Below are 27,638 nucleotides of genomic sequence, written 5' to 3' on the forward strand. Positions count from 1 at the left end.
TTCCAAGCAACCAATTTCTGACGAAATATGCAGAAGCTTGTGTGCATTTGTTTTGTGGGTCGTATCCAAGATCACGACAGCTTGCTTTTGGGATAAGGGGGGAGGAGGACTAGGTTGATGAAACAGAACGCGAAGAAGCTCGGATTGATCACTATTGTGGCCAGGATTTGATTTTGCTCTTCTCTCTCTCCAATGCTAAAGGGATGTGAGATTTAAAATTAAAAAAAAAGGTTTATTTTCTCCACCATCCCCCCAAGATGCTGGGCTGGGGGTGAGCCTGGAGCATGTCACGCAGGGAGCCTGCAAGGACCATGGGGCCCAACGCAAGCTCCAGTCAGAGCTGGGGTGTGGAGAGGGACTCGGGGAGCGCCAGGGCAGGCGAGCACAGCAATGTGAGTAGCGGCCGGGGAGCAGTGAATAGGAGCGCCGCCGCCGCCAGCCATCCCTACAGCCGGCCGTGGTACGGCGAGGAAGACACCTACCGAGACTTCACCACCTCCGTGCAGGTTCTCATATTCATCGGCTCCTTGCTGGGTAAGCGGCCGCCGACCGTATGTTTTGTTTGGGTTTATTTTGGATGGATGTGTGTGTGTGTGTGTGTGTGAGCTATTCCTCCTGTAGCCGAGGCTTGCAGAGCCAAGGCTGGTCTCCTACCCATCGCCTAACGCGGCCACACTGTGACAGGGTGCCGCCTGGTGCTGAACAACACTGAGCCAACCGTTCACTGACATTTGAGCCCCCACAATAGGAACAACATCTGATTTCCAGCATTATCTAAGCAAGGACTGGTTGGACTGGAAATGCCCATTTTATTATTTTTTTTAATACCTGTTTTTGAAGTGTCGATTTAAGGATACAAATAAATCTCAGCAGATTATGAATCTGAAGGGATATCTGAATGTATCCAGTTGCACTGTGTTTCACAGACTGATACATGGTGTGCATCATATGCAATATGTACTTTATATGGGCCGCTGGTGTTTCTGTGTGTGTGTGTGTGTGTGTGTGTGTGTCGGTTGACATGGGCAGGTACATCCAGAGTAACTAGCAGGGTTCCCTTGAGGCCGTTTGTTTAATAATATTGACAAACGAATAATGATGCTGCGTAGGAGTTGTTACACCTGGTTAATTGCACTGGGGATTCACCGAAATGCAGTGAATTCAGCAAGTTGGCTGAAGTGTAAATGGAGGCCGATCCAAAGTTGCAGTTTTGGCATCTCACTCACCACCAGGACTCTTGCTCTGACCTGCTGCCTCGGCCATCATTATCACCCCCGGGCCCTGCCACTGTACACACGTGCCATTACTGTTGAAAAAAGATGATAAACATATCATTAAGGACGTCTCACCTCTCCCCTCTCCCATTAGGCAATATGTGTGAAAACACATACATCCAGATTCAGGGACAGTTTCTTCCCAGTTGTTAACGGCAACTGAATCGTCCTACTGACAACTAGAAAGTGGTCCTGACCTACTATCTACCTCACTGGATACCCTCGGACTATCGTTAATCGGACTTTATCTTGCACCAAACGTTACTCCCTGTTTCATGCATCTTGTCCACTGTGGACGGCTAGATTGTAACCATGTATAGTCTTTCCACTGACTAGTTAGTTAGTACGCAACAAAAGCTTTTCACGGTACCTCGGAGAAAGTAGTTGAGGCAGATACTATAACAACATTTAAAAGTTATTTGGACAAGTACATGGATAGGAAAGGTTTAGAGGGATAAAGGCCCAATGCAGGCGGTGGACCGAGTGTAGATGGAGTATTTTGGTCGGCGTGGGCAAGTTGGGCCAAAGGGCCTCTTCCTGAGCTGTATGATTCTATGACTCTTTACGAAGGGCAGTTTACAGCTACCAACAAACTGACCAGGCGATTTTGTCTCTGCATTGTGGAATGATGCCAGAGTCCCAGTTGAAACCCATGCATCCACAAGGAGAATGTGCTAGCTCCACACAGCCTGTACTGCAGATCAGGATCAAAGCTATGATGCTGGAGCTGTGCAGCAGTAGTGCTACCTATGGCACCACTTTGGTGCCTGTTTGTATTTCCTGCATGGAGACGGTGAAATCAGGAAATGATGGAGCCTTGCTGGATCTGATCATGGCAATTCACAGAGACTAGTTTCCAATGCAGTTCAAATGGACTTCACGGTGAAATATTCAAAACGACACAAAGTGCTGGAGTAACTCAGTGGGTCAGGCAGCATCTCTGGAGAACATGGATACATGGATACGTGACATTTCAGATTGGGACCCTATTCCAGACTGATTGTAGGGGGGCAGGGGAAGCAGGAAAAAGGAGAGGCAGGACAAAGCCTGGCAGGCAATAGGTTGACATGGGTGAGGGGATGTTTTGATGGTCAACATCGATAGGAAAGAAGTGGAATTGATTGGAATAAGCAAATAATAACCAAGAATTGACACCTGTCTTCTTTTGGGTATGAAGAAGGGTTTCGCATGGTCTGAAGAAGGGTCCCGACCCGAAACATCACCCATTCCTTTTCTCCAGAGTTGCTGCCTGACCTACTGAGTTACTCCAGCTTTGTGTCTACCTGTCTTCTTCAACTGACTTGCAAAGTCATCCTATAAGTTTCATGCCACCTTTAATGTATTGGTTTACACAGTGCATTTTAATGGCCGACATGGCACACGTTCATTGGCTGTGACATTAGTGCCAATAGCTATTCTGAGATTTCATCCATATGAAGTTGATATTTTGGAATTTATTTCTGAAACTCAAATTCAGTCTTCAATTAAATAAAATCTCACTGAAACCAGATTTTTGATATCCATCTAACTCTCCCACTAAAGCTAACTTAATTTTTTTTAAATAATAAAAATACTGTAAAAATGTACATTGTTTTGTAACAAATAGGCTTCAGCGAGCTGTTTGTGCTGACAGCAGTAGCATAAAGTCAGCATTGATAGGAAAGAAGTGGAATAGATTGGAATAAACAAATAATATCAAGAATTGAATCCTGCCTTCTTCTCCATTGCTCTTTGATTTGATTTCAACTCTTGCTCCACACTCTGTAAGATAAGTAGTGAACTTATTACTTATTATAATAAGATTTAATAATATACTTATTAATATAAGTAATAAGAACTTATAAGCTAAGCTAAGTAATAAGCAGGTAATATTACCTGGTTATTATTGTTATTACCTGCTGTTATTACCTCCTGTTATTTAATTGGGTAATGATGTTTATGAAGATGGTGCTTTCCAGAGTGACTGCAGCCTTCAAAGCCTGACTGGTTCCTGAGAGCTAATAATGAACTTATAACATAGAAATGAATAGCTCAAGAGCTCTCTCAAGCAGCCCACAGTTTCTGATAACCCTGTGATTATAATTGTTCCACATGGCTTTCAATATGAACGTGTAACACCTACGTGATGCAGTTAGCAGAACGATCAGCAATTATTTAATCTCTTCTTCTACATGATATCTTGATATCTTTCTTTTCAACATCCTCTTGTTGCATAGTGTAGAAACAAAGAACCGCTGGTGCTGGTTTACAAACAGAAAGATACAAAGTGCTGGAGTAACTTAGCGGGTCAACCAGCACCTGAGGAGAATATGGATAGGCGATGTTTCGGGTTGGGACCTTTCTTCAGATTGATTAAGAGTCTTAAGAAGTGTTCCGACCCGAAACGTCACCATCATGTTCTCCAAGGATGTTGCCTGATCCGCTGAGTTATTGCCAGCACGTTGTGTACTTCCTCTTATTGCATGTATTTTAAAGTGAAGCTTCAATATTCTGTGTTGTTGTCATGGTCATGGTTTGTAATTTTATTTGCTTAAAAATGTGATTCATGGGTATGAGTCAAAATTAATTTTAGGTACTGCATCTAAGTGAGTTAATTCATAAACCTGAAGAACAACATTGTGCTATTTTTGTATTGTTTTGTTCACGAGCACTGTGTGAAGAAGCTGAATTAGCATCAGTAGTGAAAGAGCTACAATCCTAAGTGCTTTGATTATGCTTACTATAATTAATGTTAATTTTAGTTCTTCACACAAGGCTAGTGGTAATAGGAAAGGGAATGTTTTAATAAAATATTTATACAATTAGAAAAATAATGGACAGTAGTTTTAATCTTTACTCTGTCCAACGCATTGATTTTTTTTTAATGATGAGGTAATGTAGAATATAGAAAGTAATCTCACTTCTGTAAATTTTTCAAGACTTGTACTAATAATTTTGCACTGGGTGCTCAAATTGGTAGTCACGAGAAGAACTCTTTCAGTTATGCTTTTCCTCGCGTTTCTAATAATTGGCAGCTACTGTGTGTACAGTCTGTTAAAAGGTGTCAAGAACTCTCTCGGTTTACTTCTGCCCTTTTGCCATCACTGTATATTGAAGTAAACTGCTATTAAAATGATGTAGCATCACAGTATTGCAGTCTCAACCTGGAAGACTGATGACTAGCAGTGATTGTTTGGTGCAGCAATCACATGTCGTAACACTGGATTTCTACTAAAAATAACAGGTTTACATTTAAAAGTCGAAGGAAGAGACATTTAAGCACAAACTCATTCTAATATATTGCAGGCAATGTTAGTCTAATCAGTTTAGGAAGGAACTGCAAATGCCAATTTACACTGAAGATAGACACATAATGCTGGAGTAACTCTGGAGAAAAGGAATAAGCAATGTTTCGGGTCGAGACTCTTCTTCAGACTGAAATTTCACGTGGTCTCTTTCGAATTATTCTCTTTTTTGACATTGCCATTTTCATCTCCACTTCAGGGGATAGAGTAGAAACTAATATCCATTATAAGAAACCAATATCCATTACTAACCTGCTTAGCTATCTTACTTACACTCCTCACCCCCACCTTGCCTCCTGTATGACCTCCAATCTATTCTAATTTATTCTCCTTTATCTGTTCTGAAAAATAGATTTTGCACCCTTCTGAGTTAAAGATATTCAGAAAAATCACAGAAGGCAGCCATATGTTTCTATCCAAAGCACACTAATTTCCATGAATCCAGTTTCTTCTCTAAAAATAATGCATAGAAACTATTCTTCATCGAGCAGGACAAACATGCAACACTATTTTTATTTCTCCTCTGTAACCTGTTCACCAGTGGAACAGAAGCTTAGTTTAAGAAGTATAAGAAAATAACTGCAGATGCTGGTACAAATCGAAGGTATTTATTCACAAAATGCTGGAGTAACTCAGCAGGTCAGGCAGCATCTCGGGAGAGAAGGAATGGGCGATGTTTCGGGTCGAGACCCTTCTTCAGTCTGAAGAAGGGCCTCGACCCGAAACGTCGCCCATTCCTTCTCTCCCGAGATGCTGCCTGACCTGCTGAGTTACTCCAGCATTTTGTGAATAAATACCTTCGAGAAGCTTAGTTTGTTTAGTTTAGAGATACAGCGCAGAAACAGGCCCTTCAGCCAACCGAGTCCACGCCAGCCAGCAATCTCCGTACACTAGCACTATCCTACACACAATGGACAACTTACAATTTTACCAAAGCCAATTAATCTACAAACCTGTACATCATTGGAGTGTGGAAGGAAACCAGAGCACGTGGAGAAAACCCACGTGGTCACAGGGAGAACGTACAAACTCTGTACAGACAGGAACCGTAGTCAGGATAGAACCTGGGTTTCTGGCTCTGTAAGGCAGCAACTCTACTGCTGCGCCACTGTACCGCCCTGAAGAAAGCTGACGAGCCTTCAGTGGAAAGGCCCCAATATCAGAAAAAAATCATGATAACAATTTTTCTTACAAGCTTATTTAGCATTAAAGGGGCTATTTTTTCACATTGTAAACTGAAAAGATATCAGACATTTTTAATCTTGAGGAAAAAATTGAAAAAGCAATGCTACGCTGCAGTCGTTTGGGACATTTATCAGTCCATTGGTATATTTCCTAAAATATGGGTTACTTTATAGAAAAGCATAACATTTATGTTTCCATTATAAGTAAGCTTTAGCTATTACATCCACGTCCTGATTGTAATGTTACTAAGTTCAAATGTATTGGAGACGGTGAGAGAATCTGACATCATCTTCCAGTACTGGGGCAGTTGCTGTTTTGTTGGGCTGTGGAGATGGTGACACAATTAAAAAAAAACCTCATGACATGGCTCCTGTTGGCAGTGCTAGCATTATTGATCATCCCTAGTTGGCTGTGAGCCAGCTCTTGCACATCTGAAGGCAATTGAGGTTACCACTGGATTTACACGCAAAACAGACCAGGGAAGAATTCAAGTCTTGTTTTCTAAAGGACATTAGTTAATGATGTGGGATGTTACACAGGCTGATTGGTGTGTGCTCAATTTAATTGGTGGCTGGTTTTTATTAAAAATTGGTTTTTTTTAATGAATTCTAGCTGTAATTTCATCATGTGCGATTTGGGTCCCATTTTAAGGATTATACCCCCAGATCCTCTCTGTAACTTTCACAAAAAAGACAACTATTACAATTCCATGCCATGCGCAGGGTGCAACATGTCTGTTTTATCTTTTGAATTGAAAAGGCATCAATGGGAAAATATTTGATTTCTGCCATACCAACTTTATATCAATCATTAAAATCTGTGTTGAAAGGCCCTGAGTGATTCTCTTTAAATTAATTTTTAAATGTCAGCTTCCATATCTCTGGTTTTGTGCAGAAACTGAAAATGGACAGATTTTATTCAATCACGAAGGATTATTGTGGTTGGCTGACTTCGGCTATAGCACTGACTGCAAACTGGAAGCATTTGTGGACTGCCCTACGCTTTTGGAATGGCATATGCAATGCTATTAATGCAATCAATACAGTATTTAACAAGGTGAAAGTGCCAGTAAGTTTAGAGCCCCTTGCATGAAGACGAGAATCTCAAACTTACTGCCAAATTCTCCCAACTATTTCCCGCCTGTCCTCACCATGGAAAACCAAAGGTAGAGCAGAAACCAACTAAGGTTCCCCAGCTTATGCAAGGAAGGAAAGCAAAGGGAAGATTGTTTTAATTTTATGCAGTTTTTTAAATGTTTCCTTATAACATTTTGAAAGTATATTCAGTTGAACGTATATTTTTGTAAACATTTTTAAGGGAGAATTAAACATTTTAGTTTAGGTTAGGTTAGTTTCAGGATACAATGTGGAAACAGGGAAACAGGCCCTTCGACCCACCGAGTCCATGCTGACCATCAATCACCTGTTCACACACCAGTTCTAAACACTCCCTACACACTAGGAGCAATTTACAGAGGCCAATTGACCTACAAACCCGCATGTTTTTGGGAGGAAACCAGAGCACCTGGAAGAATCATATCATATTATGGTCACCACCTCCAAGCGGTTCCTTTACCTTAAGTTCCTTTATTAAATCTAAATCTAAACAACACTAAATCCAGAATTGCCTTCTCTCTGATAGGTTCTAGTACAAGCTGCTCCCAGAATCCATCTTGGAGGCACTCTACAAACTCCTTTTCTTGGGGTCCAGAACCAACCTGATTTTCTCAGTCTACCTGCATATTGAAAGCCCCCATAACCACAGTGGTATTACCTTTGTTACATGCCAATTTTAATTCCTGCTGAAACTTACACCCTATATCCAGGCTACTGTTTGGGGGTCTGTAGATAACTCCCATTAGTGTCTTGCCATTACAATTCCTCAACTCTATCCACAGTGACTCTACATTGTCAGTCCAAATGTCACCCCTCGCAAGGAACTGAATTCCATCCCTCACCGACAGAGCTACCCCAACCTCCTCTGCCCTCCTGCCTCTCCATTCTATAGGATGTGTAATCCTGAATATTCAGTTCCCAGTCCTGATCCTTCTGCAGCCACGTCTCTGTAATCCCCACAATGTTATACCTACCAATCTTTGGATGAACTTGAGGCTCAGTTAGTTTGCAGATGACACAAAGCTGGGTGGCAGTGTGAATTGTGAAGAGGATGTTAGGAGATTGCAGGGTGACTTGGACAGGTTGAGTGAGTGGGCAGATGCATGCAGATGCAGTATAATGTAGATAAATGTGAGGTTATCCACTTTGGCGGCAAAAATGAGGAGGCAGATTATTATCTCAATGGTGTCACATTCGGTAAAGAGGAAGTGCAACGAGACCTTGGTGTCCTTGTACACCAGTCACTGAAAGTAAGCGTGCAGGTACAGCAGGCAGTGAAGAAAGCTAATGGCATGTTGGCCTTCAAAACGAGAGGATTTGAGTACAGGAGCAAAGAAATGCTTCTGCAGTTGTATAGGGCCTTGGTGAGACCACATCTAGAATATTGTGTGCAGTTTTGGTCTCCTAATTTGAGGAAGGACGTCCTTGCTATTGAGGCGGTACAGCGTAGGTTCATGAGGTTAATCCCTGGGATGGAGGGACTGTCATATGAGGAAAGATTGGAAAGACTGGAGTTTAGAAGGAAGAGAGTGGATCTTATAGAGATGTATAAAATTATAAAAGGACTAGACAAGCTAGATTCAGGAAAAATGTTCCCAATGATGGGGGAGTCCAGAACCTGGGGACACAGTCTAAGAATAAAGGGGAGGCCATTTAAAACTGAGGTGAGAAGAAACTTTTTCACCCAGAGAGTTGTGAATTTGTGGAACTCTCTGCCACAGGGAGGTGGGGGTCAGGAGAGGGGGAGGGGGAATAGTAGTTGGGAGGGGGGAATGGGGGTGGAGGCAGGGCTGCGGGAGTGGGTCAGTGTGGGGAGGAGGGAGAGATAAGGGGGATTGAGTAGGTGGGTTGACACCAATACAGGAGAGGCTTTGAGTCCAGGGCTCACTCAGTGATGACACCCTCTCCCCCTCTATGAGGAATGGGCCCAACGGGTCCAAAAAAATATTTGAGCTGGCACATGAATTGGAAAAGCTTAGAGGTATATGGGCCAAACATAGGCAGGCTGGGACTAGTGTAGATAGGCATCTTGGTTGGCATCGGGACGTTTGGGTCAAAGGGCCTGTTTCCATGCTGGATTACTCTGACTCATGATTCTAATTACCTAGTTAAGAAAGACCTGTTTTCCAGAAACACTATACATGATTACCATCAAGCTGTCCACAGTGCCAATTTGTCCAAAACTTTATGTCAGCCTCTGAAAATTATGCTGCTGTTTAAATGTCAATAAGTAGAAGACAAAAATCTCTATCTGACCTCTTGTTGGGAATTTATAATTTGGCTTAAATCTCCAGACTCTTTCATTTAACTTTCAACGCTGTGGCCCATGTTATGCTGACTTTTAAAAAAACACAACTGTAATTGAAATGTTGAAGATTTGACTGTGCCTGAACCCCTTTGTCAATGGATCATCAACTTCCTGACAGACAGGAAGCAGCATGTGAGGCTGAGAAAGCACATCTCGGACCCGCAGACCCTCAGCATAGGAGCACCGCAAGGATGCGTACTCTCCCTTCTCCTTTACTCTCTCTACACCAATGACTGCACCTCCAAGACTCCTCTGTCAAGCTCCTCAAGTTTGCGGATGACACAACCCTGATTGGACTGATCCAGGAAGGGGTGGAATCTGCCTACAGATGGGAAGTGACACAGCTGGCGTCCTGGTGCCATCACAACAACCTGGAGCTCAATGCTCTTAAGACAGTGGAACTAATTGTAGACTTTCAAAGAGCTCCCCCTCCCCTCCCCCCACTCATCATCAACAACACCACAGTCACATCTGTGGAGTCATTTAAGTTCCTTGGAAGTTCCAGGGACCTTAAATGGGGGGTCAACCATCAACTCCACAATCAAAAAGGCCCAACAGAGGATGTACTTCCTGCGGCAACTGAGGAAACACAATCTGCCACAGGCAATGATGGTCCAATTCTATACTGCTATCATTGAGTCCGTCCTCACCTTTTCCATCATGGTCTGGTTTGGCTCAGCCACCAAGCACGACATCCGGAGGCTGCAACGGATCGTTCGATCAGCTGAGAAGGTGGTTGGCTGCAACCTTCCCCCCCCCCGAACTGTACACTGCAAGGGCCAGGAAGCGAGGGGGCAAGATCATCTCTGACCACTCTCACCCTGGCCACAAAATCTTTGAAGCACTTCCCTCTGGAAGGTGACTCCGGACTGTCAAAGCAGCCACAGCCAGACATAAAAACAGTTTTTTTTCCCACGAGTAGTAGTTCTACCCAATGTCTGTAGTCTCTTTTTTGCTCTGGTTTATTTTCACCCACATGTTTAGACTGTAATGTTGTATCCTTATTGTTTTGATGTGGTTATGCTTTATTCTTAATTGTTAACTGTATGTTTGTGTTGTCATTTGTGAGCGGAGCACCAAGGCACATTCCTTGTATATGCACATACTTGGCCAATAAACATATTTACTGATTGCAATGTGTTAAGGGAAGCAACCACAAGCCTCGATGAGTACACAGACTCTGTGATATCCTAGGTCAGCTTTTGCAAGGACAGTTGCAGTCCCACAAAGACCCAGATCTGGTTCAACAACAACAAGCCCTGGTTCACAGAAAGAACTCAGACAGCTCCGCCAGTCAAAAGATGAGGCCTACAGGAGAGGTGATACAGACCTCTCCAGGCAGGCCAAGTACAAGCTGAGAAGAGGAATCAGAGCTGCCAAGGAAAGGTACTCTGAGAAGCTGAGGAGCAAAGATACTAGAGGAACAAATAGGCCACTCGACCCTAAAAACCGTAGTATGTCAAGGCGCCATTTTAGTAGGCGGAAATTTGCAGAAACATTTAAATAGAAAAATAACAAAAATCTGTGAATTGATAGATGAGATAAATTCTGCATTTTAATGGTATAATCGCACATACTGTTCCCCCAAAACACTGATTACACTGCGAGAGGCATAGCGAAAGGCGGGTTTTGCCTACTAAAATGGCTCCCACACTTCAGTATTGGTGATTTCAATGGAGTGGTCCATCTTGTTCCTCAAGTATCTTTGCTGAGGAGCACGTTCTCAGCTAATGACTCTTCTTCAGTTTGGAAGGGCTTGCAAGAAATCACCAGCTACAAGAGGAAAGCCCCCCGCTCCTTGGACAATCATCAGCTGACCAATGTAGAACCAGGCCCTTCAACCCAACGTGACCACACTGACCAACATGTCCCATCTACACTAGTCCCATTTGCCTGCGTTTGGCCCATATCATTCTTGTAAATCTTCTCTGCACTCTTTCCAACTTAACAACATATTTCCTATAACATGGTGCCCAGAACTGAACACAATACTCTAAATGTGACCTCATCAACGTCTTATATAACTACACCATGACCTTCCAACTTTTATACTCAATATTCTGAATGATGATTAGTTGAGATTTTGAAAGGACTGGACAAGCTAGATACAGGAAATATGTTCCCAATGTTGGGGGAGTCCAGAACCAAGGGCCACAGTCTAAGAATAAAGGGGAGGCCATTTAAAACTGAGGTGAGAAAAAACCTTTTCACCCAAAGAGTTGTGAATTTGTGGAATTCTCTGCCACAGAAGGCAGCGGAGGCCAATTCACTGGATGAATTTAAAAGAGTGTTAGATGGAGCTCTAGGGGCTAGCGGAATCAAGGGATATTGGGAGAAGGCAGGTACAGGTTACTGATTGTGGATGATCAGCCATGATCACAATGAATGGTGGTGCTGGCTCGAAGGGCCAAATGGCCTTCTCCTGCACCTATTTTATATGTTTCTATGAACTAATTGGTTGAAAACATCTAGCAAATCACCTTAATTTAAACTTAAAATATCCAATAAATTTAACAAGATCGGGGCTGCACGGTGGTGCAGTGGTAGAGTTGCTGCCTTACAGCGCTCGAGGCCCGAGTTCAATCCTGACTACAGGTGCAGTCAGCATGGAGTTTGCACGTTTTCCCCGTGACCTGCGTGGGTTTTCTACGGGTGCTCCGTTTTCCTCCCACACTTCAAACACATACAGGTTTGTAGGTTAATTGGCTTAGTAAAATTGTAAGTTGTCCCTGGTGTGGGTAGGATAGTGTTAGGTGGGCATGGATTACTTGTAAGCTTGGACTCTGTGGGCTGAAGGGTCTGTTTCTGCGCTATATCTCTAAACTAAACTAAAAATAAGAGGAATATGTGCCATAAATAACACAAAGTGCTGGAGAAATTAAGTGGGACATGCAGCATCCGTCTAGAAGGGTTCTGACCTGCAACGTCATCTGTCCAATTTTCCACTCCCACACAGATGCTATCTGACCCACTCAGTTCATCGAGCCCTTTGTGTGTTTATCAAGGTTCCAGCACCTGCATCTTCTGTTCCCATGTGCCATAAATAATTCTGCTCAAATGCAAATATGTGGTGAGCTAAGTGGTTGCCTTGTAAAAACGACTAGACAGCATATTGTGCACAACATATTGCTTTGGATAAATAATTGGAAAAATACAGGGCAATGTGTGCAGTATAGGGAATAGGCTGAGCTGAATTGATCTTGTATAAAATTAGCATTGGTCAGAGACTCATACAGTATGGAAACAGGCCCTTTGGCCCATCTTGTCCACACCGACCAACATATCCCATATCTCTCTGGAAGTGGCGGCGCCTAACGGCTGCGGCTCGCTAACAGTCTGTTCGTCTTTTTTCCTTTTTTTTTTGTTGTGTGTCGGTGTTGGGATGGTTTTTTTTTTTTTTTTGGTTGTGTATGTGTGGGGGGTGGTGGTGTGGGTGGGGGGGTGGCGGGGGGGGGGTGGGGGAAACCTTTCTCTTTTAGGTCTCTTCCTCACGGCGCGGGGTGCGGCTCGGCCGCGGGGCCTAACATCGCCCGGTGCGGTTCGGCCGCTGGACTTAATAGTGCCCGGTGCGGCTCGGCCGCGGGACTTTTCATCGCCCGGTGCAGCTCGGCCGCGGGACTTTACATCGCTGGTGCGGCTCGGCCGCTGGACTTAACAGTGCCCGGTGCGGCTCGGCCGAGGGGCCTAACATCGCCCGGTGCGGCTCGGCCGCGGGGCTTAACATCGCCCGGTGCGGCTCGGCCGCGGGGCTTAACATCGCCCGGTGCAGCTCAGCCGTGGGACTTTTCATCGCTGGTGCGGCTCGGCCGCGGGACTTAACATCGCCCAGTGCGGCTCGGCCGCGGGGCTTTACATCGCTGGTGCGGCTCGGCCGCGGGACTTTTCATCGCTGGTGCGGCTCGGCCGCTGGACTTAACATCGCCCGGTGCGGCTCGGCCCGGCCGTGGGACTTAGCTGCGCAAGGCTCGGTCGCGGGGCCTTCCATCGCCCGGCTCGGCCGCGAGACGTCTCAGCGCCCGGTGCGACTCGGCCGCGGGGACTTCCACCCCCTTGCGGGGACTGTGCGGGTCGGTCGGGGACGAGCTGTCTGTCCGTGGGCGTGGGGAAGAGAGTGGAAGTTTTGTTGCCTCCATCACAGTGAGGGGGTGTTTGGAGTCACTGTGATGGACGTTTGTGTTGGGGTTATGTGTCTTGTGTTCTTTTTTGTGTGACTGCTATGTAGTTTCGTTCGGTACCTTGGTACCGAATGACAAATAAAGCTCTGTTGAACTGTTGTTGAACTGTTGAACTGTTGAACCTGTCCTATCCATGTATCTGTCTTATTGTTTCTTAAACGTTGCGATAGTCCTTGCCTCAACTATCTCCTCTGGCAGTTCGTTCCATACATCCACCACCCTTTGTGTGAAAATGTTAACCCTCAGATTCCTATTAAATCTTTTCCCCTCACCTTAAACCTATGTCCTCTGGTTCTTGATTCCCCTATTCTGGGCAATACACTCAGTGCGTCTACCTGATCTATTCCTCTCATGATTTTCTACACTTGATGGGATTGACAGCTTCCCACCCTGCCGGTTCTCTGACTATGTGCTGTCTTCCTCATACATTATGTCTCAACTTAAATAATTCTTTATAAAACAATGGAATAATGCGTTATTGGAAATGTCTGCTATCTGGTGCACAGTGATACATCTTTAGTAAGATTCTAAACAAAAGCTTTGGTGTTACATATCTAATGCTTACTAATATACGGCTATGAAAGGCTGTACTCCTGAAACTTCCTGAAACTGAGTCTTTCTTTCTCTACAATTCCTGCATAAGGTTTTCTGTTCGGTCACAGTTCTCAGCTTCACAGTCATTGCCTTGGACAGGTAGGTCCAATTCTTACATAACTGCCATAGTTCACGACAATACTCATTTCAAAACATTTACCAAGGCAAACGAAGATAGACAAAAAGTGCTAGAGTAACTCAGCAAGTCAGGTAACATCTCTGGAGAAAAAGGATGGTGACGTTTTGGATCGGGACCCCTCTTCATGAGTTTGTTTTTATGTTATACATTCACAAGGTAAGAGCATTGATGTCTAGGTTCAATCTATCCATTTGAGAGACACACCAGGGATAATGAACAGAAGTCAATAAAATTACAAACTTGCACGTAAAGAAAATATGATGTTGGTTTTTGAAGTATTAGAGAACTTTGACCTTGATGAGATCAACTGGAGTTTGTGGGATTGTGAACGTAAATTGCTGTATTCGCAGGTCGGTGCAGACTCGGTGGGCTGAAGGGCCTGTTTCCGTGCTGTATCTCCAAAGTGAAAGTAAAGGATTGTTCATTCAATTGTTTTATCTTTTCTGTTTGACAGAAAAGATAAAACAATTGAATGAACAATCCTTTACTTTCACTTTGGAGATATATATTTTTTGGTTTCCATGCCTTTGTCTTAAATAATGTTAAAAGAATTGTGATTTCTAAGTTTTTTTGCCGCTTCATGTTTTTCACAATTCTGCCATTCAATTTTTATCACAGGGAATCTAATGGTGTTGTGGTCAACATGCCACACAACAATATTCAAGTCCGTCACGAATCGTTTCATCAAGAACCTGGCCTGTGCTGGAATCTGTGCAAGTGTTGTTTGCGTGCCTTTCGATATCATCCTGAGTGCCAGTCCCCACTGCTGCTGGTGGATCTACACCTTGCTGTTTTGCAAAACTATCAAATTCCTGCATAAAGTTTTCTGTTCGGTCACAGTTCTCAGCTTCACAGTCATTGCCTTGGACAGGTAGGTAGCACCTTCTTGCATATTTGCCATAATCCACCACAATACTCATTTCAAAACATTTGCCTAGGCAAATGAAGATAGACACCGTGCTAGAATAACTCAGCAGGTCAGGCAGCCTCTATGGAGAAAAAGGATGCTGACGTTTTGGATCGGGACCCCTCTTCATGATTTTATAACATACATTCACAGGGTAAGAGCTTTGATGTCTAGGTTCAATCTATCCATTTGAGCATTTTGTAGAAACAAGGAAGTGCAGATGCAAGTGGCAATAATGGAGGCCCAGGACAGAAAGGTCAGTATGGGAATGGGAAGGGGAGTTAAAATTGTTGGCAACTGGGACATCCAGTCGGACCGAGTGCAAGTCATTGGTGAAACGGTCGCCAAAACTCTATATTGTTGGTCCATTTTATAGAGCAGTTAGAAGTCAACCTCTTGGTAAGTTCAAGAAAATTGCACACTATCACCTTTTTAAGGCAAGATAAGAAATATATTTCCCTCAATTAATTATCTACATATTTCTACCCTTGTAAACATTATTTTTTTAAAGTATGCTACAATGGCTATAAACTGATGTTTTAGGCCTTTTGTTTAAGTTCATCGTAACTGTATTTATTATTTTCTATGATTGTTAGCCGCCATTAAAATGATCACAGTTCAATTGATTAGTTTCTTGTTCTATGATCTATAAAATAAATATCAGGTATGTCATATTTTTCTTTGGCCTGTGGCTAATACCTCTGGAATGTAGGATAGTGAGCTGCCCATGAGTAGAGGAGGGTGTGAGGTGGAAATAAATGGGTACGTCCATCCTCAGTGGATGCTTTGCGCCAGCAACTGTAGAGGGTAAACGAAGCAAATATTTCAGTATCAACCAATTGGCCTGAATGACCCGTTTATTGTACATTAAACTAAACCAAACCAAACTAAAATGGGTGCTGCTTAAACCTTGGTCACTTTTCACCACCCCCACCCCCCCCCCCCCTTTCCATTCCCCCCATAACCAATCCCTTACTTTTGACCAGGTTTTGTTGTCATTCTGTATAACGTTCAGAATATATATGAAATGGCTCTGGCTCTCCAGTAAGAATTTGCAATTTCATCTTTATTATCTGACTTGGCAGTTTGATCTCCAAATGTTTGTCAGTTTTGAATGAATCAGCCCCTTTGGATATGTTTGACGATACCTGCTGGTTTAAATCTGCGTTTTCTGGCTGTGTTCCCTGAGCTGATTTTGAGGGTTTATCCACTTGTCTTTGTTTCAGGAGCCTCACAGGATGATGAAGTACAGTAAAAGCATTCACTGAAATTCCATGCTGGAGGTGAACAAGGAGGTTTCCTGGGCTATATTTAGTATTTTTGCTCAGTCGTTGTCACTGTAAAAGATTGTGGAGATTGTGTGCACAGCAGACAAGCAACAGCAAATGATAAATAGAAGACAAGCCACTCTATTTATACATTATAGAGTGAAATGAGGCTGATTGTTAATACAGACATCTTAAGGCCTGGATAGAGTGGATGTGGAGAGGATGTTTCCAGTAGTGAGAGAGTCTAGGACCTGAAGCCATACGATACGATAGAACATTATTTTATCCCAGGAGGGAAATTGATCTGACTCCAGTCATAAAAACACAAAATACATGAAACATGAAATTAAAGTGACGAGTGGAAAGGATTGAGGATGTGCAAAGATTCGGGGGGGGGGGGGGGGGGGGGGAGAGTCTGTCTCAGTATACTGACTCACCTTGGAATGAAAGGACGTACCTTCAGAAATGAGATGAGGATGAATTTCTTTGGTCAGAGGATGGTAAATCTGTGGAATTCATTGCCGCAGAAGGCTATGGTGGCCAAATCCATGGATATTTTTAAGGTGGATATTGACAGATTTATGGTTAGTACAGGTGTCATGGGTTATCGGGAGAAGGCAGGAAAATAATGTCGAGAGGGAAAGATAAATCAGCCATGATTGAATGGCGGAGTAGACATGATGGGCTGAATGACCTAATTCTGCTCATATAACTTATGAACTTTTGAAGAACGCCAGTTCCTCTTAGTAGCACAAAGTGACGCTAAACCCGCAGGAGGTGATGCAATTTTGATATTTCTCTAAAGTAAAAATTATGATTATCAGATACTGGAATGCTGATTCCACAAAACATGTAGAACTGGAGTGGATGGTTCATTATCAATCATTTAATTGACATGTGGTAATCTTAATGGAATTAAATGGAACAAAATCACTCAGTGAACAAAACAAATTGATGTGGATTGTTCTTGAGGCATTTGTGTGGGCGTTGCATACACTACTTTATAATTATGCCTGAAGACATCGCCCATCCCTTTTATCCAGAGATGTTGCTTGCCCTGCTGAGTTATTCCAACATTTTGTGTCTATCTTTGAACTCGGCAGTTCCTTTCTACATGTTCAAATTATGGTCATGGGCAAACTTAAGATCAAAGAGTTCACAGATGCTCCATGGGGACCCCCTGAATTGCTTTCTGATGTTAATTGAAATCAAACAAAAAAATGCACTCAAAGTGAGCAAATTAATCCACGTACAATTTGCTTTAGAAGTAATGAAAGAGGCAATAAAACATTTGCTTCACTCAGCTTTAATATATGACTGCATTCTTTAATGCGGCAAGGTTGTAGCAACTGGTTGTTAAGTGTGTGCCAGTATTTTGCCCGTCCACTCATCTATCCTGATACAAATTACAAATCTTCTAAGTTTTAGAATGACTTGCTTCCACTCCAATTCTTAGGAGTGTTAGATCCCTATGTTTGAATTCATATCGACCTGAAATATCACCTATTCCTTTTCTCCAGAGATGCTGCCTGACCCGCATTATAGATGATGGTCTCAACCTTAAACGTAACCTAAAATGTCCGGTGATGTTTCAAGTTGAGACCCCTCTTCAGCCTCAGGGGAGAGGGAAACTAGAGGTTTGAGGAGATTCAAAGAACAAAAGAATGAAAGGTCTAAAAAGAACAAATCAAAGCCAGAAAGGATGATCAAGGAAAGGTGGAGCCCATAGTGGCCCATTGTTGGCTGTGGAAGAGGAGATAATGAAGTGGTACGAAACTGAAATTAAGCAGGACAACATTGAAACTAGTAGAATGACTAGAGTGGGGGAGGAACGGAGAGAGAGAGGGAATGCAAGAGTTACTTAAAATTAGAGAAATCAATATTCATACCACTTGGTTGTAAACTGCTCAAGTTAAATATGAGGTGCTGTTCCTCCAATTTGCATTTGGCCTCACTTTGACAGTAGAGGAGACCCAGGGCAGAAATGTCAGTCTGGGAATGAGAAGGGGAGTTAAAGTGTTTGGCAACCGGGAGATCGCATAGGTTATATAATTATATCGCATAGGCTATTTACTTATTGTTACTATTGTCAAAACAGTGTTCATTGTTGGTTCTGTGGCACTGAAGGTATATTGGTACCTACAGGTACCCACAGTTGGCTGATGTTGTGGGGCTTTATTTATACACCTGGCAACAGCGTCATTACTGCTTTTCACCTGGAGACTATTGTCAGCTTGTTTTGATCATTTCTGAACTGGAAATGAGCCAATCATAAAATGGCCACCTCAAGTTAAATTAAGCAACATTATAATTCTATTTATAACCTGAAATCCAAATGATTCAACTGTTTGAACTGCCCAAATAGTCACCTAATTAACATGTGAGTGCCTTGATAAATTTTAATTTAGGTTTCCAAGTTTTCAAAGGAGATATTAGTTCTGTATTTATTCTACTTTTACGGATCAACATGTACCGTTTTGAACGATGTGCTAGCACTTATTTTAAAAGATAATTAGATCAAGCACAGAAATGGGTTTGAATTCAATATTTCAGGGTATTATTGACAGTCACAGTAATTTATTTGCTATGTGCATGGTCTGGTAAGAAATTAAAAGAGTTGGCAAAGTGGGAGCAATGGGGAAGGAATGTAGGAAACCATCCATTTTAATCATGCTTCCTATGAAGAATTCACTGGTGTTTGATACCAGTCAGAATGCCCTTCATGCTTGGTTCACCATTCAATAAGCTCTTGGCTGAGCTGATGTTGGCCTGACCTCCTTTTCCTCCCTTTTCTCTGTAATCCTGAAGAACATAAGAAATAACAGGTATGGGCCATTCAACCCCTTGAGCCTGCTCTGTCATTCACGATTGATTCCATCTTGGCATCAATGCCACTTTCCAGTTCTCCTTGCCACATACGCCTTGGCTCCCAAGCAGTTCTAATGTCTGTCCATTATGGGTTGAATATATTCAATAACTCCACCGCCAAAGCTTTTGGAGTAGAGATTTCCAAAGATTATTCTTTGCCTGGCTCACTGAGATGGTATTGGGATATGACTTAGAATGATGGCACTACAAAATCTCAGGTAGCATTCACCAGTGCAGTGAGAAGTTGAAAGGCTTCAGCATTACAAAAGATTATTTCCACTGATTGGTGAATCAGTAAGAAGAAGTCATGAATTCATAATTAATCCTTGGTGTAGAAAGATCAAGTTAGAAGCAAACATTAAGTTAAGGGTCATTCAGCGTGCAATACATTAATGCAAGTGGTGATTGAAGCTGTGCCATTCAGAACTCCTAATAGGAAATTAGATAAACACTTAAAGGGAGCAAGTGCAGATTGGATTGAGTGCAGTATTCTGATGCAGACATACACACATCAGCATTAGGTGAAACAGATATAACCTCAAGCAGCACCTTTGTGAATATGAGATGTTTTGGAACTGCAGATGTTGGTTTACACCAAAGATAGACACAAAATGCTGGAGTAACTCAGCAGGACAGGCAGAATCTCTGGAGAGAAGGAATGGGTGATGTTTCGGGTCGAGACCCTTCTTCAGACTGAGAGTCAGGGGAGAGGGAGACATCGAGATACGGAAGGGTAAGGTGTGAAAACACATATCAAAGCAGACGATGCTAACAAAATGTAGAATGGTGCATTGTTAGCTATGGGGAAGGTGACAAGGAGGCATGCAATCAGTAAAATGTAATCAGGAGGACAGTGAAACTAGTCGAACTAGGATGAGGGAGGAACGGAGAGAGAGGCAGAGCAAGGGTTATTTGAAGTTAGAGAAATCATACCGCTGGAAACCATGATGTTAGGCTCCCTTACAAAGTCAGAGACATTGTAGTGAATGAATCAATGGCGTGACAGCATCCCAAAAGATTACAGTGCTATATTTCCAAGTCTTTCTCCAATTTTAAATGCCTTTCAGATTACAATATGAAATTAATAATGGATAGGAAAGGGATATGAGCCAAACGTGGGCAGGTGGGACCAGTGTAGATGGGCCTTCTTGGTATGCATGGGCAAGTTGGACCGAATGCTGAATACTCTATGACTGAACAGAATATGGCTTTCTTTTTCCCTCAACAATACCACAGAACTTTTAAATTAAGAAAAATTTAAGTCTAGCCTAACAGAGGAGTTTAAGTGTGCTAAGGTGAGGCTGGAGTTGCAATTATCAGGGAGTAAGGATACCTTAGTTAGTAATCTGGTGCCAAGTGGAACTCAAAGCAGGTAGTAGGAGAAGCACAAGCAGCTCTGAGGCATACAGACATTGTCGGTAGGGTGCAGCAAGGGAAAGGAGGCTTAGGGCTCAGCACAGGGAAACCACTGTGGAGTAAGGCAGGTCCAATAGAGAGGAAGAAATTGGTTGTAAAGTAGGTACATTGTCAGGAGGAAGCAGTGCAGCAGCTCAGGTTAAGTAGGAACAGTGCATGAACTGGGAAAGTGTAGAAAAGAGAAGGTTTAGCTGGAGGCGGGTCATGTAAGTTTCCTTATAAGGCCTATTTATGATGTGCTGCCAGAACAATGGGCAGGTGGGGACCCGGCATGTTCCTTGTGTTCGGAGGAGGCAACGTTGAGGCATATTTTGTCAGGATGTAGGACTAGTTTTTCCCAAGGTTGGTATATTTGGCGGCATAACCAGGTATTGAAGTGCATAGCTGCAGCAATTGAGAGGAAGAGAGTACAGGTGAATTCAATAGGCATCAGGACTGGGAATACAGCGATTCATTTTGTCCGTGTGGGAGAGAAAGGTAGAGGATGGAAGTTTTCAGATATGTATGAGTCAGGCCAATTACAGGGAGCCAGTGATTGGGAGATGCGGGTAGATTAAGGAGGAAAGCTTATTGTTCCGCATAAAATAATTACTACTAGTTTGAGGCCTGATATAGTGCTATGGTCAGTTAGTCAGCGGATAGTATGTTTTATAGAACTGACGGTGCTTTGGGAGAACTTAGTGGATGAGGCTTATGAAAGGAAAAGACTTAGATATGTAGAGTTAGCAGCAAAAGTTGAGCAGTGAGGATGGAGAGCAAGAATATGTCCGGTCGAAGTGGGTTGTAGAGGTTTCATAGCGAGATCAACCACGTCGGTATTTGGAGAGCCAGGAATTTGCAGACAGAGTTTGTGTCAGGCTATAAAGCAAATGTCAGAGGCAGCAGAGCAAGGCAGGAGGTGGATTTGGTGGAGAAGAAATAGTGTCAGTTGGAGGCAGAAAGGAAACGTATGACATGCAGTATGTGTATTTCTTTGTAATTGTAGTCTGCAAGTGTATCTCTTCTTACGCAAGATGATATTTGGAAATGTTTCTGCTTTTGAGGAACCCATATCTAGGCATTATGAATTGGAGATTCAAAACCAGTTCTGATTTAATGTATCTTCAAATTTCTGCAGGATTAACTGTTTTCCCTTCATGGTGTCTTGCAGTTTTGACATAATTCAGCCTCTGATATGCACATTTCATACAAATTTTGAAGACTCTCATTGAACCAGCACAAGAATGAAACCAGCAAAAATTAATTGAATAATTTGCATTTGGTATGTCGTTGTTTGTAGATTAGTTCTGTAAAGATAAGATTTTGACCGAACAGAATGAGCTGGACACTGTAAAAAAATTACTTATTGACTTATCAGAACTGTGCAATCATGACACTTCTAATTTTTAGAATCTGCTTTGCTTAATTAAAAATTGTAGACTCAGAATAACCTCTTGTCCATCTTTTTGGTAAATTTAAAGTGATGGATTATTCATCTTTTTGAAGTATAAATGCTGTATTGAATTAATAGTATAGGAGAAAACAGCATATGTATGGGGCCCAGTATTGAGACTTCAAGAAGTCCAATATGCCAACAATATGTTCCACATCAACACAAGTTAGGCCATGTTATATTTAGCAATGAGTAATGAGACATACATGGTTAATAATCTCCAGTAAGTAACCATCAACAATGACATAATGTACTCAAAATCAATGTTTGGTTTCAATTGAAGTAGCACAACAGTGTTGCTGAGGTTTAGGTTTTGGCAAGGGATGAGACAGTGAGTTAAAATTAATGGACAACAATTTAGGATGTAAAACTGTTACTGGGGAAAAATATGATTAATAACATTGGGATTGGCCTGGTAAGGGTGGGATGGGAGTTGTTGGGAGTGGCGAATGAGGTGGTTTTCATAAAGACAAATTAAAAATGTAGAAATTCCATGTAGAAATTAGAAGATATAAATCATTCAGCCCTCTGAGCCTGTTCCACCATACTTTACTGATCATCCAATTTCAGTATCCTATATTTGTTTTCTCCATATAACCCTTGTTCTTTTTGACCATTAGCATCTAACTCCTTCAAAATATTCAATGAGTTGCCTCAACTTCCGATTGTGATGGAGAATTCCACAGGTTCACCATTCTCGCGAGGAAGAACTTTCTCCTTAATTTACTCCTAAATTGCCTACTCCGTATCCTTAGGCCGTGCCCCTGTGACCACCCATGATTACAGGTGTAGTCATTTCATGTGCCTCTAATGTTTTGTTTGATGCTATTCCATATAACATCACTACTATTTGGGAGGTTGTATATATTTCCCACTAACATTTTCTGTCTTTAGTATTTCTTAGCTCAACCCATACTGGTTCCATATTATAAGAGCTGATAATCTTCCTAACTATTATATTAATCTCATCTTTAACCAACACCAATTCCACCTCCTTTTCATTTTTGCTTTATCTTCCTAAATGTTGAATACTCCTGGATGTTCAGTTCCCGTTCTTGGTTCATTTGCTGATTTGGTCCCCTTGGTATTATTTTGCACTGTTTATTTTTCATCCTTGATTTCTGTCTTTTGGCTTTTTTCTCCCCTCTTGTCCTTTGCTTCATTTCTAATTTCCACCCCTTATATCTCCCTTCACAAGTTCCCATCCCTCCTCACCAACTGCAGCAGCCACGGTTGATAAGAGGAGAAAATGAACATGAAAGTAAAGTTATGGGTTTGCAAAAGTGCAATTATTTATGTCAGTCCAGCTAACTGGGAGAGATGGAACAAATCGCAAATGAAGCAAAAGGATGGTAAAACCTGGAAGAAAAGTATAAGATTACTGCAGGTAGACACAAAATGCTGGAGTAACTCAACGGGTCAGGCAGCATCTCTGGAGAGAAGGAACGGGTGATGTTTCGGGTCGAGACCCTTGTTCAGTCTGAAGAAGGGTCTCGACCTGAAACGTCACCCATTCCTTCTCTCCAGAGATGCTGCCTGACCCGCTGAGTTACTCCAGCAATTTGTGTCTACCTTCGATTTAAACCAGCATCTGCAGTTTTTTCCCCTATGATTACAGTATATATTTTTTAGAATTATGTGAGGGTGCAAGGCTAATGTCTTGTTAAAAGTGAAAACAGATATTAGCCTGGATGGTTCTAGACTAATATCTTTTCGAGTTCCCATGAAGGGTGGAACAGGCCTAAGAGGGTAAATGTTTTACTCTTAATACTACAGTTCTACTTTATGTCACAAAACAAATAGTTTAGCTAATTTTAAGCAAAACATTCAGTTATTTATTTTCAGATGGAATTCTATTTTCTTACTACTATTTAATCAACAATGTCAATTTGAACAGGAAGATTTATTTTGTATGTATTTTATCATTGTTAAGAGTTTTTGTTATCTTTACAGAACAGAACTGGCAAATGTGGTTAGGAGGGCTTCTTTAAGACTGAGTTACATGATCAGAATAAAGCAATTGGAGGTAACACAGTAACTGTTAGCATAGCACCATTGAATTCAGAGAGTAGAGTTAACAAGAGTTAAGTGTAATAGTTACAACTGGAGAGTATTCCTGAACAACTGTCTACCTCATTCAAGACCCTTGAAATATCTTTGATCGGACTTTACTGGACTTGATATTGCACTGAACGTTATTCATGTCATTCCCTTTATCCTGTATCTGTACACTGTGAAAGACTCAATTGTGTATTGTCTTTCCACTGACTGGTTAGCACGCAACAAAAAGCTTTTCACTGTATCTAATAATAAACTAAACTAACAAGAGGAAAATAGTTAGAACAAACAGTAAATAATGTTGGAGAAAATCAGAGTAAGCTAGTGTTAAAATAAGTAAATTGCACGATTACAAACAATTCTAAAAGCATGTGAAGGGTGGCATGACTTTGATGCCAATAAAGAGAGTGAGCACCAGTAATCCTTGCACTCACTGACTTTCTTTTAATTGCAGGTACTACTCTGTCTTGTATCCTTTAGAGAGGAAGATTTCTGATACAAAGTCCAGAGACTTGGTGATCTACATCTGGATTCATGCAGTGTTAGCCAGTGTTCCAGCTTTCGCAGTGACCAGTGTTTCGGACATCTATGCCATGTCAACATGCAGTAGCTCACGGAGCCATTCCTTTGGACACCTGGCTTATGTAATTATTTATAATATCACCACAGTGATACTGCCCATAGCAGTGGTATTTTTGGTCATGATTCTGATCCGTAGAGCTCTCACCGCCAGCCAGAAGAAGAAAGTAATTATTGCTGCATTGCGGACACCGCAAAACACAATTTCAATTCCATATGTTTCCCAAAGGGAGGCTGAACTGCATGCAATGCTACTGTCTATGGTGCTGATCTTTATTGTTTGTAGTGTTCCTTATATCGTTTTTGTGATTTATCGAATCATTTTTAATATCGCTGACATTTCTGTCTTCTTGATGCTGACGGCAATCTGGTTGCCCAAAGTTTCTCTGCTCACCAACCCTTTACTCTTCCTGACTGTCAATAAGTCTGTTCGGAAATGCCTTGTGGGGACCATGGTTCAGCTCCATCGCAGGTACAGCAGACGTAACATCATAAACTCTGATGGCCTTGGTGAAGCCACACTTGAGCCTGGGGTTCGATCGGGTAGCCAATTGCTCGAAATGTTTCACATTGGGCAGCAGCAGATTTTCAAACCATCAGAGGAGGAGGAGGATATGAATGAGATTAAGTCTCTCGCATCAAATGAATGCCAGCAGAAAGAATTACCCACCGCCAGTTTGGAAGTGGAGCAGACTTTAGTGGAGACGTTAACTCCACAGATTAACAATGACCCGGGGGCTGTGCCAGGCGCTGCAGCAGTATCTCCAGATTCAGATGCAGTTTCTGACAAGTATGCAATGCAGTTTGGCTTTGGCCCATTCGAACTTCCTCCACAGTGGCTGTCTGAGACACGGAATAGCAAGAAAAGGCTTTTGCCCCCTTTGGGTAACACACCAGAAGAACTGATTCAAACGACTGAAAAACAACCAAAGTTCAAAACAGAGCGCAAGATTAGTAGGAACAATAAAGTCAGCATCTTCCCCAAAGTGGACTCTTAGTCCTTTAATTTAGTCCAACAAGCACGGAGTGTTTGGAAACACAGTGTAATGAGTCTCTGTAGCACACGATAACATCACACTATCTACATGATGTCATGTTGTATGCCAAACTATTTTGAAAACAGGTAGAGTATGGACCATTCTTCTTCAAATAGACAGCACTGCTCCTGTGGATAATAATCAGAAGGATTTGCATTTGAAGCTTTTATTCACCCTCAGCTAAGAACATCTCATCTTACCATCTGAATTGCAAACAGTTCACATTACAATTCTCGGGAAGAGAGTGGGAAATAATTCATATTAAGCTGTTGAAATTCAAAAGTGAAAATTTATTTATTTTGTTATTTACTTTGTTTAGGATTGTTTAAATCTAATTTAAAATTGAAATCTAGTTGTGTTTAACTTGAAAACAATGGTGAAATCAGCAGGTTTTCTGAATGTTTTTATCAGTGCCATATATCCTACTGACTTTTGTACTGGATCTATAAAATCAGTCAGAATGGCACACAGTTTTGTAGTCATTCAGACTCATCTAAGGCCAATAGATGAGATTTCTCCAGTTGAACACAAAGTGTTGGAGTAACACAGCAGGTCAGGCAGCATCTCTGGAGAACATGGTTAGGCGACGTTTCGGGTTGGGTCCCTTCTTCAGACTCTGCATTTCTCCACCAGTTAGTCAGTATCACTTTTCTATCTATTATATTGTTCTCTTAAATATTCTCGGGCTAAGGGCATTGCTGCATGTTTGAAATTTACTATCCATCCCTAGATGGATTGAGAAGATGGCAGGTGGCGTTACCTTTGAGCATTTTAATACAACTGAGTGTATTTTGGAGAGATCCCAGAGAACAGGTAAAACTTAACCTTGGTGGTTTGGGAGGAGGTCACACATGGATCTGATAGGAAAAGCAGGTTTCCTACTTGAAAAGACATTAACAAGCTACATGGAATTAGAGCAAATAACAGAAAACTGGAAGAATTCAGCAGGTCAGGCAGCCTCTGTGGAGGGAATGGGCAGAAGACGTTTTGGGTCTGGACCCTTCTTCAGACTGATTGGAATAGTGGGGAGAAAGCTGGAAAAGAGAGGTGTGCGGCACATAGTCTGGCAAGTGATAGGTGGACACTGGTGAGGGGGGGGGGGGGGGGGTGGGGAGGTTGTTTACAGATAGCTGGAGTAAGTGACAAAGGCCAGAGGTAAAAAGGAGACGAGAGTAAGCCAAGAAGGCGAGCGACATGTGAAGCTGGAAGAAGGGATATGGATGGAAAGGGACAGGAGAGCAGGGATAAAAGGGAAATGGGGAGATGTATGGGAAGGAGCAGGGTGACCGATGGGTGGGGGAGGGTGTGAGTGTGGGAGATGATGAAATAAATGTCTCTTCAGCAGAGTGGGAGGGCATCAGAAAGAGAGAGGTGGTAATGGGAGTATTATTTTGAAATTAGAGAATTCAATGTTCAGACCTTTGGGTTGAAAGCAACCAAAGTGGAACATGAGCAGATGTTCCTCCACTTTGTGTATGACCTCACTCTAACAACAGAGGAAGGCGAGGACAAGAACGTGGGCATTGGAAGGGGTAGGGGAGCTAAACTGGTTAATAACCAGGAAATCCAATTGGTCTTGGCAGAGAGAGTGCAAGTGTTTAGCGAAAAAATCACAAGTTCTACGCTCGGACTCACAGATGTATTGGAGACCAGATCAGGAGCACCGAATGCAGAAGATGAGGTTAGAGGAGGTACATGTGAGCCCCTGAGCCACCTGAAAGGGCTGTTAGGGTAACTGGATGGAATTGGGAGAGGAGATGTAGGAACAAGTGTTACATGTCCTGTGGTTGCAGGGTAAAATACCATGAGCGGGGATGGGTTGGATGGGAAGGAATGAGTGAACCAAGGAGTTGCGGAGGGAGTGGTCTCTATGGAAAGGACCACTTGGAGATGGGAAGATATGACCAGTTTTGCGATTATGTTGAAGGTGGTGAAAGTGTTGGAGAATAAGCTGTTCTATGTAGATGCCGGTGGAGTGAAAGGTGTGGTGTGGGGGGGG

General features: G+C 42.4%; 1 protein-coding gene across 1 annotated transcript; it reads left to right on the forward strand.

Moving 5' to 3' along the window:
• Positions 1-27,638, forward strand: gpr176 (G protein-coupled receptor 176). The gene is made up of 3 exons (XM_078406368.1): positions 1-534; positions 14,693-14,945; positions 24,478-27,638. Exons 1-3 carry the CDS (start codon positions 285-287, stop codon positions 25,598-25,600), a joined length of 1,626 nt encoding a protein of 541 aa, XP_078262494.1. The 5' UTR covers positions 1-284; the 3' UTR covers positions 25,601-27,638.

Source organism: Rhinoraja longicauda, chromosome 10 (genome assembly GCF_053455715.1).
Source record: "Rhinoraja longicauda isolate Sanriku21f chromosome 10, sRhiLon1.1, whole genome shotgun sequence".
Classification (NCBI taxonomy): Eukaryota; Metazoa; Chordata; class Chondrichthyes; order Rajiformes; family Arhynchobatidae; genus Rhinoraja; species Rhinoraja longicauda.